The 17974-nt window shown below is 37.4% G+C and overlaps 1 protein-coding gene across 1 annotated transcript in view; it reads right to left on the bottom strand.

Annotated features, from left to right (window-relative positions):
* The window catches only part of LOC132816430 (LON peptidase N-terminal domain and RING finger protein 2-like), a 39086-nt gene that overhangs the window by 14509 nt on the left and 6603 nt on the right, over positions 1 to 17974 (bottom strand). Inside the window, exons 2-8 of the mRNA XM_060826006.1 lie at positions 14328 to 14446; positions 14068 to 14190; positions 13568 to 13729; positions 12830 to 13037; positions 11917 to 12016; positions 8480 to 8594; positions 7204 to 7325 (exon numbers count right to left, since the gene is read on the bottom strand). Of these exons, the coding sequence (XP_060681989.1) occupies positions 7204 to 7325; positions 8480 to 8594; positions 11917 to 12016; positions 12830 to 13037; positions 13568 to 13729; positions 14068 to 14190; positions 14328 to 14446 (949 nt within the window). The remainder of the gene's footprint in view (positions 1 to 7203; positions 7326 to 8479; positions 8595 to 11916; positions 12017 to 12829; positions 13038 to 13567; positions 13730 to 14067; positions 14191 to 14327; positions 14447 to 17974) is intronic.

Below are 17974 nucleotides of genomic sequence, written 5' to 3' on the forward strand. Positions count from 1 at the left end.
AGTTGGAGAACCAAAGAAAAGCAGCTATTTGCTATTTTACAGCCCAGCAATTAGAAGAGGTTTAATATAAGAGCAAAGAGTAGAACTTCAATGCTATGGTAGACAAGATGGAAATAAAGGTAAAAAGAGAGGACCGCAGATGCTGGAAACCAGAGTTTAAATCAGAGTAGTGCTGGAAAAGCACAGCAGGTCAGGCAGCGTTTGAGGAACAGGGAAAAAAAAAGACCACGTTTCGGGCAAAAGCCCTTCATCAGGAATAGAGGAATATCAGGAATAAGTGTGTTGCTGGAAAAGCGCAGCAGGTCAGGCAGCATCCAAGGAACAGGAGATTCTGATTCCTGAAGAAGGGCTTATGCCCAAAACGTCGAATCTCCTGTTCCTTGGATGCTGCCTGACCTGCTGTGCTTTTCCAGCAACACATTTTCAGCTCTGATCGCCAGCATCTGCAGACTTCACTTTCTCCTCGAATATCAGGAATATTCCTGATGAAGGGCTTTTACCCGTAACATCGGTTTTCCTGCTCCTCTGATGCAGCCTGACCCGCTGTGCTTTTCCAGCATCACTCTGATCTAAGATGGGAATAAATTTACAAGGTTACAAAAATGATAGGTGGAGGGACGTTGGGGACAGGCTAGAAGAATGGAAAAGTAAGTAGCTCATTGTGTTCCACTTGCTCCTCAGGTGTGAAGTTATGCACTTTGATAGGAAGGAGAGGGGTATAGACTAGTTTATAAACAGGGAAAAGGCTTTGGAAATCTGAAGCACAAAAGGGATTTAGAAGTCCTGGTTCAGGATTCTCTTAATGTTAACATTCAAGTAAAATTGGCAGTTAAGACAACAAATGCAATATTACCATCCATTTCAAGGTGGCTAGGATACAAGAGTAAAGATGTACTACTGAGACTGTACAATATTCTCATCAGTCTACATTTGGAATATTGCGAGCAGGTTTGAGGCCCATTCTTACGGGAGGATGTGTTGAGAGAGAGAGAGAGAGAGAGAGAGAGAGAGAGAGAGAGAGAGAGAGAGAGAGAGAGAGAGAGAGAGAGAGAGAGAGAGAGAGAGAGAGAGAGAGAGAGATTGTTCATTAGTAAGGGGATGAAGGGATATGGGGAGAAGGCAGGCAAATAGGGTTGAGAAACAGATAAGACATGACTGACCGGTGGAACACACTTAAAATGGGCCAAATGGCCTAATTCTGCACCATATCTTATGAACTTACAGAATAGTAGAGGGTTTGAAAATGGAGGTTATAGGACATGTATAATTTTATTTTATGTTTTGTATGCATATTAAAAAGGGAGACACGAGTAAATCCTACTTCCAGAATTTTGAGGCTTTCGTGCCAGGAGATCCACAGGCCTGTTCGTTAAGTTGCTACTGAGATGTTACAACTCATGAAGGGTTAGACAGTGGCTGTTCGTACATCGAAAAAAAAAGGTAGAAAAATAACCATGCTGTTGCATAACAGCTGGGTCGAGGAATAGACAGAAAAGTCCAGCAACGAGTGTGAGAACATGCTAGAGAGTAGAAGCAGGAGGGTTAGACCTGACAAGTGAGAAATCCTGCAATATGATTAAATAGAGATTGTCTAGGATAATATATAGTCCATGTTTTACTTCCCCTGTTGCTTAAATTAATGTTTTATTTGATGTTAAAAGTACTGTTGCAAATTTGTTCATTATCTGCCCTTCATGGTGGGGGAAAAAGGGAGAGTTGGGATCTATTAAGCTACTCTCAACTCTGGGATTGACTTGTCCAGGATAAGCATCAACTAGGACCATAAAGTGGGAACTCAAGCAGATGCTGAAATTCTTGAGTTTTGAGGAATCTGTGAACTCAAAGAAACAGGTATGTGAAGTCTCACTGAAGAATATTACATAGGATGGAACTTTTAAATAACTGACTGTAAAAAGATGTTTCTGGCAATAGTAGTAATTGGAACCTTTGGGATAAGCTCAACAGAAGTTTAGAGGTTTACTTAAAATGATAAAGCAGGTTGTTATAGGATAGCATGATTAAAGTGATTTCTGACATTTAGAATTAAACAACGAGAAAAGCCCAGAGGTATCAAAGCAAGAAACAGTCAAGATTTAGGTACAACTTTTAAAAAACTTGAATTGGAGTAAAGAAAGAAAAACGAAAGCTAAAAGAAAAATGTAGAAATAATAGCTACAATTGTGGAGATTAATAATTATTCTGGTTTCACAGAGGAACTCAGTTAAAATGAATCTAAGCCTAAATATACGGAGGATGGATGTGATAGACATTTGATCTTCCTATTAGAAAAAAAGATAGATGTGAAGTTGAAGTAGCCAAAAGATGCTTAAATCTAAAATGTTACACACTGGGTCTGGATAGCTACAGCTAGAATGCAAACACCAGTCTGACAGAAGAGCAAGCTGCAGACTATGAAATGCCTGTAAGCTTGCCCCTAGGTGGGGAAATGGCCATAATGAACATACTAAAGCAAATTTAGTTTGACATTGAAATAGGTGGGTTAGGCTGCAAATGAAGAAATTTACAAATGCTAGCTTAGGTGAACAGACCACCATTTGATAGATGAAGTGTAACATGGTAAGGTTAAAAAAATGTAAGGTTAAAAAATATGAGGTCTGCAGATGCTGGAGATCACAGTTGAAAATGTGTTGCTGGTTAAAGCACAGCAGGTCAGGCAGCATCCAAGGAATAGGAAATTCGACGTCATTCCTGATGAAGGGCTTATGCCCGAAACGTCGAATTTCCTATTCCTTGGATGCTGCTGTGCTTTAACCAGCAACACATTTTCATAAGTGTAAGGTTATCCATTTTGCTTGAAGACAAACGACACTATGGAAAGAAACTTCAGGATACGTTGGGGCAGAGGGGTCTAGCTGTCCTCTTATGTGAAGTTGCAGATAACTAGAATGCAATACAGCAGGTAATAAACAGTAGGGAGGTGTTGGAGCAACTGTACAAGGCATTAGTGAGACTGCACGTGGAATACTGTGTATAGGCTTGGCTCCTTTAAGGAGGAATGTCGTTGCATCGGAGGCCACTCAATGGAGATTCATTACATTTATTCCAAAAGAGGAGGGATTGGTTATGAGAGATTTAGCGATTTAGGTATATCATCTCTAGAATTTAGAAGAACAAGGGGAGATCGAATTAAAATACAAGATGTTAAAAGATTGATAAAGTAGACATATTTTCCCATTGTGGAGCAATCTAGAACAAGTCACAGTTTTAAGATAAGGATTGACAGAATTAAAACCAGATGGGGAGAAAAGATTTCTCTCAAAAGAATTCATTCCCCCAGAGTGCAACAGATGCTGAGACACTGATTAAATATCCATGTCCACCCACAAATTTACTATGTAACAAGTTGAAGGACATTGGAGAGTGGGCAGGAAAGTGGAGAGGAGTCTAAAATGAGAGGAGATCAGCCATGATTGCGTTAAATGGCAGAATTGCTGAATCTTCAGAAAAGCTTGTACAAGAAAAGAAGTGAGTATGAAACAATTGTCCCCTTAAAATCGGTTAGGAAAGGACAGAAAGCTCAGGATAGTAGAGATTCCTTGACAGATTTTCCTTAGCAATAAGCTACTGAAATTTCTGGATATTTTATCTTAAAGAAGAAGTGCTCCCTTATGCCAAAAATAAGTAAGCCAATTATGGAACGATTCAAAGATTTCACTTACAGAGAGCTATTCCATTAAGTCTCATCAAGATGGTAAACCATTAAAAATATTGACGGAGACTGGAGCAAGTTAGTCACTGATGCTGCCTGACCAAGTTTGTCTTCCAAGGGAACTAATGAAAGAAAACTTAATTGGAGGAGAACACAACCGTTATAATCTGATCCCATTGCACAGAATTGGGTTAAAGAGAGACTTAGTAAGAGGAGATGGTGTAGTTGGGGTGATGCATTAAATTCTGACAAAAGGAACAGATTTCATTGAGAAGTGGCCTGGCTGGCTCACTCACCAAGAACATTACACCAACTGAAGGAAGTGAAAGAAACAACCAACTATCGGAGCAGCAGCATCCTAGATTGTTTCCAAACTGCAACATGGTAAGATCTCAGGCCCCTGGATTTTTCCTGTCTCATTCCAACACTGAAATTCGATGATCTGATGCTATTTTCAAAAACTTAAAACTAAGAAGGGACTAAATAAAAAAGGAGGCTGACATATTTAGCTCATAGTCTTTAATAGAAAGAGATGGATCCTGATTTGAGAGAATCAAATGATAAACAGCCTACTCAGAAACTGAATTGGAACCAGAAGAGTGTTATTATTTAAAAAGACTAAAGTGAATGAGGAAATGGAGAAGAATGAGCCACGAAACCCAGACAGCATGATTAAAACCTTAGTTATGTCCGAATGATGGGAATTATTTCATCTCATTACTGTTTGCCATTCCAGATGTCCCCAAAGTGACTCTACTGGATTCCATTCTTTTGAACTGATAATATGGGGAGCGAGAAGACCTCAAATTAAATAAACCTTAATACATCAAGTCTCAGACTATACGTTTGACCGCTATTAAATTTCTGGAAAAATAGCCAACACCAATTTGCAAATTGGCCGAAAAATGTGAAACTCTCAATAACGAAAGCTAGAGAAGATAAAAAGCTAATGCTTAAAAATCTGCAAGACAGAGAGCATTATATTTTCCTGATAAGTGTCCAATCTCTCTCAACGGTTTATCAAAATGAAAAGTAACAAAATTATGTGGATTATACAATCAGTACTCCAGACAGGAGGGGGAAAAGCACATCTGCCATGTTCATACATTAAAGAATATTAATTAAAGAAGTGTGTTGCTGTATTGTAAGAAGTCGGGAATGAAATAAGTCAGTAATTTGAGAATGATTGAATCAGAAATTGAAAAATTCAAATGCTGACCCTCCAGTAACCAGGCTGGATAATCCAACTTACAAAGTTGCATGGAATGGCATGCACTCTTCCAGAAAACTATTAAAATATTACAAATCAATTTACGTAAATAAGCCAGGGAAAACATCTTTGGTCTTGCATGATATTAACTTAGGGGACGTGCCAAGCAGAAAACAACATCCTTTCAGACTTAGTTGAGAGATGTTAACTCAAGTGAGGAAAGAGATCCAACTTCATAATGGAAAAATGCCACTGAACAGAGTTTTATATGTTTTAATGAGATTACTTCTCACACTTCGCAATGCTGGAGAATACAGATACTGTTTCCTTAATTCCACCTCACAAAGTAGACCTGCCATCCCAGAAACAGTCTGGAGAAACTCTTGCTCCTTCTATGGCAAAAGTGTCTCAAGGAAAACAAAACCGAACATGATACTCTAGGTGGAGGTGTATTTACTCAGGTTCTATATAACTGCAACAAAATAACTTTACTTCTGTATTCAATAGCCTTTGCAATGAAGGTCAGCATAATTAATTTCTTTCCTCACAATGTTACATGTGCACGCTAGCATTTGGGTCTTCTGAATATCAACACTTAGCAACCACTCATCATCCAAGAAAATACTTTTTAAAAATCAAAGTAGATAATTGCACATTTATTCTCAACATACTTCATCTGTTCAAAATTTCTGAGAAGATTTGTAGCTCAGGTTGATAAGTTAGCTCGCTGAGCTGGAAGATTTGTTTCAGACGTTTTGTCGCCATGACTAGTTAACATCAGCAAGAGTCTCTGGTGAAGCACGGGTGGTATGTCCCGCCTCTCTAGGTCTTGGTTTCTTAAGGTAGGTATATCATTTCTGTTTTTTTTTCCCACGGGAAGGCAGATGGGATCTAAGTCAACGTGTTTATTGATGGAGTTCTGGTTAAAATGTCATGCCTAAGAATTCTCGCGCATGTCTTTCTTTTGTCTGTCCTAGGATGCGTATATTGTCCCAGTCAAAGTGGTGTCCTTCTTTGTCTGTACGTATGGAAACTAGTGATTGTGGTTAGTGTCTTTTGGTGGCAAGTTTCCTGCTTGTTTGTCCGATGTAGTTTTTTTTTAAAAAAACAGTTCTTGCATGGTATTTTGTGAATGACGTTAGTTTTGCTGGTAGTATCTAATGGATCCTTTAATTTCTTTAGTAGGTGTTGAAGTGTGTTGGTAGGTTTGTGGGCTACTAATGATGCCAAAAGGGTCTGAGTCATCTGGGAGTCACTTCTGGTATGTCTTTGATGTAAGGTAACGTGGCTATAGATTTTGGTTGAGTAGTATCTGCTTGTTTCAGAGAAATTGGCAGATTGTGTTTATTGGGTACCATGCAAGAACTATAAAAAGACACTAACCAGACAAACAAGCAGATACTGGGCACCAGGATACACAAAAACCAATTAGCCACCAAACGACACCACCTACTATCACTAATTTCCATACATACAGACAAAAGGAAAAAAAAACAGCACACCACTGTGACTGGGACAACACACGCTGCCCTAGGACAGACAAAACAAAACGTGCACAAGAATTCTTAGAAGCATGGCATTCTAATCAGAATTCCATCAATAAACACAGGGTTAGAGGTAATTTACCTTCCCTTGAAAGAAGAACAGGAAATGATATCACCCTCCTTAAGAAACCAAGACCTATAAATAGAGAGGTGAGACATATCACTAGCGCTTCACCAGAAACTCTCACTGATGTTACCTAGTCATGGTGACAAAATATCTGAAAAACAAACCAAGCTCAGCGAGTTAATTTACATACTTATACTTCATCTGTCATGCTGCTCCCCATTCAATTACATTGTCTTATATTTTCCTCAAGTAAAGCTGCTTTTATTTTTTGTGATGTAAACTTAAAAATCGGAAAGAAGGAAAATAAAAATACTCAGCATAGAAACAATTGCTTGATTGGTTCCTGGGCAAATGGCTACAGCTTTATGTTTAGATAATATAGCCTGTTAAAGGATCTCTTCCATGAGAGTCCAAGCACACTTTCTCTGCAAATAGTGTATGAAAGGAAAGGAAAAAAAGGGAGAGAAAAAAAAAAATCACCCTCTGAGACACTGAAAAGGGTGAATCCTCAACCAGTGAGCTCAGTAGGCTAACCAGCCTTCTATTCTGCTGCATTGATGCATGATTCTCTGGTCTGCTCTATAATGGCATGTATCATTAACTTTTTAGGAAAGCCCAGGCCACTGATATTTTCAAATGTTGAGTGTGAAATTAAAGATAAAATTTAAATCTTGAACCTAACTTTTAAACCTAGATATTAAATTGCACGTACTTAGATAGCTCCTTCATTTCTTCCTCGTGAAGTCGCCTCCTGTCGTTTAACTCTTCAGGTAGGTATTGAATAATGAGTTCCTCTACCAAGAATGTCTTATTGAAAGATCTTGTTACCAAATACTACAAGTGAAAAATAAGAGTATTATTAATTCTATTTGAATGAATAAACATGAAAGGCTCATTTTTAAAAAAAAATGAAGTACATGTCGCTCTACTATAATGCACGTTTTGTTAATTAAAATTCAGTGTAACACGATTGACAAATTGGGGACATTGCTTCGAAGTGTGAACTTTAAAACGTGTGTTGGCTGATTATATCACCAACATTAAGTGCGGTTTCTAAAACACGATTTTTCCTATACATACAAGGTTACACAATAATGCAATTATTATATTATAGAATAACTATCTGTATTTGACATTTACACAATTTTCAACACTGTTTTGGTGCAATTGTTGGGAATCATTTGAAAATCTTAGTCTTTATCAAAGCAGAAGTACACAAAAACTGAAGACAAGGAAATTCAAAGTAATTAAGTTGATTATATTTCAAAAAAAACAATTCCATCTATTCCCCATTCCTAAAATGCTTGTCATTATACTTTTATATAACTTAGAGTTATATCTAGGATTTCAGATTTCCAAATGTCAGAATGCCTTCAAAGCAGAGTGACGGATATGTATTAGCTTAGGTTCTGTTTGTTTTGTGACATCTTAAATGTACAACCAAGCCTAAATGTAATAGTAGCACATTCCATGACAATATCACCCCATTGGAAATCTGTGACCACCTCAATCACTATTTGCTTTTGCTTCTTTAAAGGCCAGGTGAAAATCAAACACCTCAAATGAGCAAATGCAAGTGTGGTGCTCCAGTGCTTACCGTTTTGTGGAGATTTTTAACTTGAGAGAAAAAAAAAGTGCAGAGAAGATATGGAAGAAAAAATCTCTGATGCGGTCATTATTAACAGATTGTCTGTTTTTTGCTAATGCAAAAAATTACATTTAATGAGATTAAATTCGCTTCTCAAACCCAAATATATTTAAGAAATACTTTAGAAATTTAAAGTGAACAAGTTAACTGTTCTAAAGTTCCTTGAAATAATTAACTTGTATGAACAATGCCTTACTTCAATCAGAAACTAAACTTTTATACAGTTGTCAAAATAATAGAATTCTCCCTGATATTTTAGGAATAGGAACGAAACTACAGTAGTACATTACCATTTTGTTTGCAACTGTAAATACAGAAGCATTACATGCACAACACTAACCTCGGCTAAATTTTCCTTACAGAGAGGACAGCTGGCATTATGATCCAGACAGCGCTCCAAACACTTCAAACAAAAGGTGTGCCCGCAGGAAGTGGTGACAGGTTCATAGAACAATCTACAGGCGAATTAAAAAAACCTTTGAAAAACTTCAAATCTCTACAATAAAATATTATAATATTTGGAGGTCAAGTTAGAAATTTTTAATAAAAAAGAAAAATCGGATTATAAACCCACATAATTATCCAATTTATTTGGACAGAAAGCTCAAATTGATCTGCTGCTACTATGGTCATTCAAACCGAGAAGAAAAACTAATTTCACACTATAAATCATTCAGGCCAAGTACACATTACTGTCAACGTATGCAATATCTTTGCACTTTGGGTAAAGATAAATTCTCAGTTCATATTGAAAAGATTTTCAATTTTCTCCTTTAGAGTTCAAGAAAATTGCAAAATGAAAAGCTGACAAGTTATCTGCAGTGAGGTAACAGCTTGTCCTGCTAGGGTCCAGAATTTGATTTCCATTCTATGGCTAAGCTGTAAGACAATATTGGTAACTCAATTATTATTGTCAACATCACCAAATTGTGTAGCAAATACAGGATCTTTGATGGCAACAGAAAAATATGGAGTTTGAATGACTGGACAAGTGGAGCCAAAATTGTCAAATGGTCTTTAATGCATTAAGTGCTTGAAATATAATATGGACTGGTTGTAGATAGCAAAGGGAGTGAAACTTGGCATCTTGGACTGTACTATTCAGACCTTTTGCTCCAAACGTCAACAACAATAAAAGTGAAAATTTCATTTGGATACTACCTAACTTTAGTCCCTCACATCTCAATAGTTTCAATATTGGAATTCTATATCGTTTTCCAAGAAAAAAACTTTCATTCTGGAAAAAAAAAGGTGATCACAGTAAAGCTAAGCAAATTATTTTGGATAATGACTTCAAAATGTAGACCATGAGGACTCAAGTTAACTTCAGTTTTCTACACCTCAGAGGGTTAGATGAAGTATTTGTAACAGGATTTACATGTAACACTACCCACTACTTTCTTAATGTATATAGCATCATTAATAATAAAATGCCTCAAAATCTTTGAATAATATCAAGGGACTGCAGGATGAGAAATTGGAGGTAGTTTCTGGACTCTAGCAAGACAAGCTGTATACCATTGGGAGGTCACTTCAACTTAGTGAGACACTTGGGTAAGTACAGAACAAGGGTTGTTTAAAAAAAAAACAAAATACAAGACAAAGTTTCAAAAAGGAGGAGATGGTTGTGTCCCTACTCCCTAGTATTGTCCCAATTTAAAAATACAAACACTAAGATTACTGATGTTGGGAGTGAGGCACATGGTTTAAAAAAAACAATAGCTAGATGAAAGAAACCTTTATTAAGAGGAGAAAGGTCTCACTATTTTTCCATTAAAGGTAAGCACCCACAACAAGCTCATGGGCGGCAAGATCCTGATTTAGAAAGGCACTTGTCTGAAGGGGGTGGGGGTGGGGGAGAGGAGGTTACAGGGATAACAGCTAATAAATTTGTAAAAAAAAAAATTCAAAAAACACGGTTAGAATTGGGATCAATGGAAGGGACAGGAAAAGTTGGAGTCTTCACAGTGGAAGACAGAGATAGCATTCCAAAATTACTAAATAATCAAAAAAGGGAATACACTAACTATCACGAGACAAAAAAGTTTAATGTCTGTTTTTGGGAAAATGTTTGGTCTATGATAATAAGATACAGAAGCTAAGCATTTAGAAATATTATTAAGCAGAGTCAATATAGCTTCATGAAGGAGAAATCATGCCTAAAAGTGAATGCACTATAGCCAAGTTTGTGGATAAAGAGAGAGAAATATGGTAAGGCAAGTGCAGAGGATGATTAAAAAAAGATACAGGGATTTTAAAAAAAAAGGGTGAGAGATAGACAAAAACTTGGCAGATGGAACATAATCTTGGAAAATTTGATGTTATGCACTTTGGCAGGAAAATGATGAGTTGAATGGAGAAAGACTGTAGAAAGGTACAAAAAACAGGAATCTGGATTTCACATACAAGTTAGCATCCAAACTCAGTAGGTAACAGGGAAAAGCAATTGCAATGTTGGTTTTTATTTCAAAGACGAGGAAACATAAAAGAGTTGGACTTTGTTAAAACTATACACTAGCCAGACCACGGTTGAAAAACAGTTTTGAGCCCCTCAGACAAGGATAGATGAACTGGCATTGGAGGCGATTCAGAGAAAGTTCGCTAGGCTGATATTGGATATTGAGGGAATGTCTGAGTGGGGAGATGGAGTATAGACTCAACCTACTCATTGGAATCTAGAAGCTGAGAGATTACTTTATTGAAACATCCATAATTCTTAGGGGACTTGATAAGGTTATGCAAAATAGTTTATCCCCCTTGTGGGAGAGTCTAAGAACAGGCACCCAATCCGTGAATTAGTGGTCAAGCATGTAAAGATAGATGGAGGAGGCATTTATTCTGAGTGTAGTGAATCTATGGAATTCTTTATTGTAGAGGGATGAGACTGATTTGTTCATTATAATGAAGGCAGTAATAGATTGTTTTTAAAACAATCACAGAATCAACAGCTATGGGGGAAAAGATAGAAAACTGGAATTGAGGGCCATCAGATCAGCCATAATCTTATTGAATGGACAGAATGGCCAAAAGACATGGGAGCAAAAGTAGGCCAGAGTTTGACAGCCAAATGTTTTGGCCGAGTCAGCTGAATGCACAGAGCAAAATTTCCTGGTGGGGGATTCCAAAATACTTAACCTTCAGTAGGTAACTTTTAATGGCTTTATAAGCCATCTATATAACTAAAACAATAGTTAAACTGAGAAAAATCTAGGATCATTCCCAACTCTTGAAAAAAGATTTTCCTGAAAAAGCCTCTTAATACTAGGGCGGGGCTGCACAGTGGCTCAGTAGTTAGCACTGCTGCTTCACAGCGCCAGCGACCCAGATTGGGTTCCTGCCTCGGGCAACTGTCAGTGTGGAATTTGCACATTCTTCCGGTGTCTGTGTGGATTTTCTGGGTTTTCCAGTTTCTTCCCACAATCCAAAAGGTTTGCAGTTCAGGTGAATTGGCCATGCTAAATTGCCCAGTGTTAAGTGCATTAGTCAGGGGTAAATATAGGGTAGGGGAATGGGTCTGGGTGGGTTACTCTTCGGAGGGTCTGTGTGGATTTATTGGGCCAAATGGCCTGTTTCCTTAGCGTAGGGAATCTAATCTAAATCGCCTTAAACTGTTTTTATGGCATTTAGGACATATTTCAGCACTAAAATCAGAAAAATAGTCTATACCGAAAAGTTTCAAATTGATTTAAAAGTCAAATAAATTCTACATTTTACAGAAAACTGCTTATTTCTACAAGAAATATTTGGAAGAAACATTTAAAAATAAACTTAAAATACCTCAGACAAAGAGAGCATTCAAAATCGAATGGATCCATAAGTTCACTGGGAATCTCTCTTGACGTTTTAAAATGGTCAAATGTCAAGGGTACAAATTCATCTGATTTAGAAAGAAGAAAATTTGTATTTTTATAAAACTACAATAATTTCCAAAAAACTTGCAGCTTCCTTCTAGTAGTCTCACTTTTAGCAAGACAAAATTTACAAGCATTTCAAAATAATCATTCATTTAATCTCAGGAAATCTCTGCAAGATGAGGTGATCAAGTTTTTAAACAATCCAGCTCCAGCCACCAGACAGAAAAATCAAGGAATGAATGTGAAGTGCATGTGGACAGACCGCCTGCCAACGTGTGTACCAATGATCCAGAGAATTTTCTGGTCAACAAGAGTTTATAGCAATCAAAATTGAAACAGCCATTTAGCCCATCACATCTGTGCCTTCAAAATCTTGACTCTGCATGCACCTCTCACTCAAATCCATTTCAAAATGTATCATGCTTATTCCAGAGTCAATTTTTGCCATTATTAATTCCAACAGACAAAACTATGAAAAAATATCCATGCTAATTTGCCATTTTTCGTTTACACTATTTGACTACAGGGATAGTTTTCTGCCTATGTTATAAACACTTCCACAATCCACCAAAGCTTCCATATCTCATTGACCACACGGTTTTGTCTGCAAACAAAACAAACCACTTTTTATGTTATGTTTCATTCTTTGACCAAGTTGAGAATCAATGAATTAGGACAAGAGTAATCATGCCCTCAAGCCTGGTACACCACACGATCATGGTTGATCGGATTACAGCACATTCCCACATACCTGCTTATTTAAGCAAGGTTCTATTTAGTCTGCCTTAAATGTATCTTGGGAGGCACTCCCAAAACAAAACATCAAAGTGTCAAACCTTTTTTAGCCATCTTGCTGGTTGTTTCAAAGCTCTCACAGATCTCTGTCTCATGTGATAGCTTTCTCTTTTGGTTGCCATTAGTAAAACTAGACGGAACTGCTTCAATTAGCACAGAGGTTTCTCTTGGTGTAGCCTTGGACTTTGTCAGTATTTGACTTGAAGTATTTAGTTCTTGTGCTGGAATACTGTTCATTTTGGAAAAAACCTAAGATGGGAAAACACGCAAGGTACTTCACAATTAAAAATCCAAATTCACAGAGGCACATTTACCCACTCTCAAAAATACGTAAATGTCATTTGACACTACAGTCAAGATTCCTTCTTATAAATCTAAATAATTAACGTATAAGTCACTGAATAACTGCACTCTCAATCTAATTTTTATGCAGTAAAGTGTCATCTCCACTGAAAATTAGCACATATGAGAGACTAAAATCAAAGCTGATTTTAATGTGCACAACATTCTAGATGTTCAATTTGGATTGATCCTTTGGCTCAACGGCTCCACTTTCTTTCAGCTTCTTACTACAAAAAAAAGAGGGTCAAGTGAAATTAACTAGAGTCAATCCATCCAACCTAAACCTTACATTTGATCCAGAACACAGTCACAAATTAAGCTGTCTTGACATTATTGAAGAAATTGAAATACACTATGAAGATGACAACTTGAAGCAGTTTGCATACACTAAATTACTTTTAATGTTTATAAATAAAATTTTAAAAAGTTTAACATACCGGAGAAGGAGCAGTAACTGTATCGTCTCTGACAATTGATACAGGACTAAAGGCTCTGAGAAAAGTAGGCTTAGGGTTTAGGCAGGATGACTGCGGTCGTTTGTTGGTTGGTACAGTATCCGACATATTCCCCAAAACAGGTGAAAACATATCACACAAGATCTAAAGTGAAAATTATAGTTAATATTTTTAGTTTATCCAAGATGCACAGTCAAATAGAACATTTTGAAAGGTTCTAAGCAGTCATTCACTTTTGACCACTTGTATAGGAGAGTGAGTAATTTTTAGCCAAGTATATAATTGAATCATATAGCAAACTTAATTCCCCTCCAAGAGAAAAGACAAATTACTTTTAGTTTCATTATATTTTTGTTCCGTTTGTGACAAACACTAGATGACCAATAATCAGCACAGGTACAAATTAGAACAGTTGTACCCACCTGAAAACACATTTGGTCAAAGATATTGATGGTCAGGTCAAATATAAACAAACAAATCACCTTTTGTGCTTTGAGTCTTACAGAATTCCAGTCTGGTCTCAAAGCAATGCAGTATATATACTCTTTTAAAGCTTCTTCAGTTCTGCCCATTTTAATCAGAGCTTGAGCTTTCCAAAAGTGACCCTATCAGGAAAAACAAAAGAGGCACAAAAATATCTGAATAATCACAGAGAGCAGGGCCAACTGTACAATTTAAAAATTCAAAATTTTTAAGCCAGACTGTAAACTTCTAAAAAACTTTCCATAATACAAGGCAATACCTTTGTCTTTAGTGGTTTAAGCGTACATGCTGCATCTCCATCACAAAGTGCTTCCTTGTATTTTCCTGTAGTTATGTATAGCTCAGCACGATAACATCTCATCAAGTAATCATGGGGTACTGAAGAAATAGAGGGTACAATTTAATATGCTTTAATGTAAGATTAAGTATTGTTGACTTTACCAGTAGCATTTAATAACTTGTTCTGTACATCCAGTTGGTAACATGCTGCCTGTTTATGAAATAAAATTTTTCAAAACATTCTGCCTTTTCATTCTCAAGTTTGCAGAAAACGGACGGTCTAACCACCATTTTTTTAAATCAGGTAAAGTTCCACTTTTTTGGTAAATAGCAACTAGTTGATTTCCGCATTAAACACATCCCTTTATTCTACTTGGAACTAAGATCATGTGAGCTACCTGATTCTTAATCTGATTTGTAACAGTTTATGATTGATTAATTGCCAAAACCAACTGTAACAACACCAACATCTGTCCTGCCCAGTATGCACCCACCCTAAAATCTAGTAAATTCTTAGAGCAACCAAAAATTTTAAAAACTATAAAATTTTTGGCCATTTATTGATTGGAGGTAAGAATCTCAGCAAAACATTCCGCAGCATTGCCTAGTAGGGAGGAAGCACAGGAGACCGTGCTACCAAGGTGCAACAGCTGCCACTCAATTACAAACTGCGTAAGGATTAAAATTTAATAATACAAACTCTTTATAAATTGTCAAGACAGAAAGCTATTATTTAAAGCTGCATAAGTATAACAGCAAATCTCAAAAAAGTGCCTAAATTTCAGGTATCTGTATTTGATACTAATACATAGAATCTTAACTGTGCACTTTCAATGCAGAGAACATCTTATTTTACCAATTTTCTAAATAGTACTGGAGTTTTTGAAAAATACTTTGTGAAAATTTGCACCAACTGTCTACAAATGTGCTCTCAAAAGTGGGCTATTGCTCAATTACTTGTAAGTAGGTTATCATTCAATTAGCAAATAGTGAACCAAGTACATTTCCTGGAAAGCTGATCGAGTGATTAAATCAGGATTAAATGGGGATTTTGTTCTGAATTAACACTGGATATTCTTAACCTCGTCAGCAGTTGTGAATTGCAGCATTAGAACAAATTAAAATCAAAAGAAAAAAACCCCTTGAATTCAGTAACATTGACTAAAATACATGATCTGCTGGACAGCATCCATCACTATATTTACATGCTGAAAAGACCCATTATGATACTTCCTTGCAGTTAAGCCTACACAGAGCTGCTCTTCCATTTTTTTTTCCCCAGGTGTAAGGTAAACAGACTTAAAGTCTTAAGTATGTTCCCCTCTCCAAAGATGCCATTTTATACTCTATATGGTCAAAGTCTACAATAGTAATTCACAGAAGCACATTCTTTTTAATACAGAAAAGTATCCCAAAGTGTTTGGAAAGTGTAAGATCTGACAAAAATGGCTCCCAACCTAAAAGGCGACATCATGAGGTTCAAAATGCTCAATCGAAGAAATAACACTGAGGGCCCAGATAGCATAACATTAATGATGGGGTAAACTGGATGCCATGAATAAGTGGCCATAGCTGTAAAACACTTACTTCAAAAGATCAGAAGATTGTAGGCAGCTACAGACTGGAAGGATATCATAGGATTTGAACACATTGTGAACATGGGTGAACCAAGCAACAACTGACGTCAATATGCAGACAAGTCATAGAGATGTGCAGCATGGAAACAGACCCTTTGGTCCAACTAGCCCATCCCGATCAGATATCCCAACCTAATCTAGTCCCACCTGCCAGCATCCAGCCCATATCCCACCAAACCCTTCCTATTCATATACTCATCCAAATGCCTTTTAAATGTTGCAATTGTACCAGCCTCCACCACATCCTCTGGCAACTCATTCCATACACGTACCACCCTCTGCGTGAAAAAGTTGCCCCATAGGTCTCTTTTATATCGTTCCCTTCTCAACTTAAACCTATGCCCTCTAGTTCTGGACTCCCTGACCCCAGGAAAAAGACTTTGCCTATTAACCCTATCCACACCCCTCATAACTTTGTAAACCTCTATAAGTGATGGGAAACAAATGAAAAGGAGCAGAGAGGAAGCCAGTTGGACATAGTTGCATTCTAGATTGATCCTAGAGTTTTAGAGCAGGGTTGGATTAGGATTTATCATAAACTGCATCTCAGAGCTTCAGAGTTCTAATGAAAGGCATTATCTTTTGCTCTCAGCAAGTCACATTTTCTGAATTTTTTTGTAAATTTCCAGATCCAAGGTATATTACTTTTTTTAAATGTTAGTTTCAAGATTAGAAAGTAGGTTACAAAACAAACCTCTGAATCAAATGGAAGACATATTTTCCTCCATAAACAAAATAATTAAACTATGTTTTACCATTATTGTGCTAAATGGGATACAATTATCTGTTCCCAGACAGACAAACAAACAATTAATGTTAAGACCAAGTCAGGGTAGTTAAAAAGGCGTTTGGCACACTTGCCTTCATTGTTCAATCCTTTGAGTACATGAGTTTGGAAGTCACGTTGAAGGCATTGGTGAGACCTCGTCTTATAGCACGGAGACAGGCACTTCGGCCAAACTGGCCCATGCCAACCAAAATGTCATAGGAATGTACAGCACAGAAGCAGACCCTTCAGTCCAACTAGCCTGTGCCAACCAGATATCCCAACTAATCTAGTCCCACTTGCCAGCACACAACCCATATCCCTCCAAACCCTTCCTATTCATATACCCATCCAGATGCCTTTTAAATATTGAAATTGTACTAGCTTCCAGCACTTCCTCTAGCAGCTCATTCCATACACATACTATCCTCTGCATGAAAAAGTTGCCCCATAGGCCTCTTATGTATCTTTCCCCTTTCACTCTAAACCTATGTCCTCTAGTTCTGAACTTCCCCTACCCCAGGGAAAAGACTTTGTTTATCCTATCCATGCCCCTCGTGATTTTATAAACCTCTATAAGGCCATCCTTCAGCCATCCCTGCTAACCCTATTTCCCTGCACTTAGCCCATATCCTCCTAAACCTTTCCTATCCATATATTTGCCCAAATGCCTTTCAAATGTTGTTAATATATCTGCCTTAACCATTTCTTCTGGCAGTTCATTCCATACGTGTACCACCCTCTGTATAAAGGAGGGTGCCCCTCACTTTCTCTTTATTCTTTCCCCTCTAACCTTAAACTGATGCACTCTCATCCTAGATTCCGCAACTCTGGGAAAAAGACTAAGGGCATTCACCCTATCCATGCCTCTCGTGATCTTATACACTTCCATAAGATCCCGCCTTCAGTCTCCTACACTCTAAAGGAAGAAATCCCAGCTTGTCCAACCTCTCTAATTCCAACCCTCAAGTCCTGGCAACACCCTTGTAACTTTCTTCTGCATTCTGTCCTGTTTAAATAACATCCTCCCTATAGCAAGGTGACCAAAACTGAACACAATATCCAACTGCGGCCTCACCAAAGTCCTGTACTACTGCAACATAAAACTTCCCAACTCTATACTTAATGTCCGATTGAAGGCTGGTGTGCCAAATGCCTTCCTCATTGCCCTGTCTAACTATGATTCCATCTTCAGAGAACCATGCACAAAAATTCCAAGGTCCC

This window comes from Hemiscyllium ocellatum, chromosome 6, assembly GCF_020745735.1.
Source record: "Hemiscyllium ocellatum isolate sHemOce1 chromosome 6, sHemOce1.pat.X.cur, whole genome shotgun sequence".
NCBI lineage: Eukaryota > Metazoa > Chordata > Chondrichthyes > Orectolobiformes > Hemiscylliidae > Hemiscyllium > Hemiscyllium ocellatum.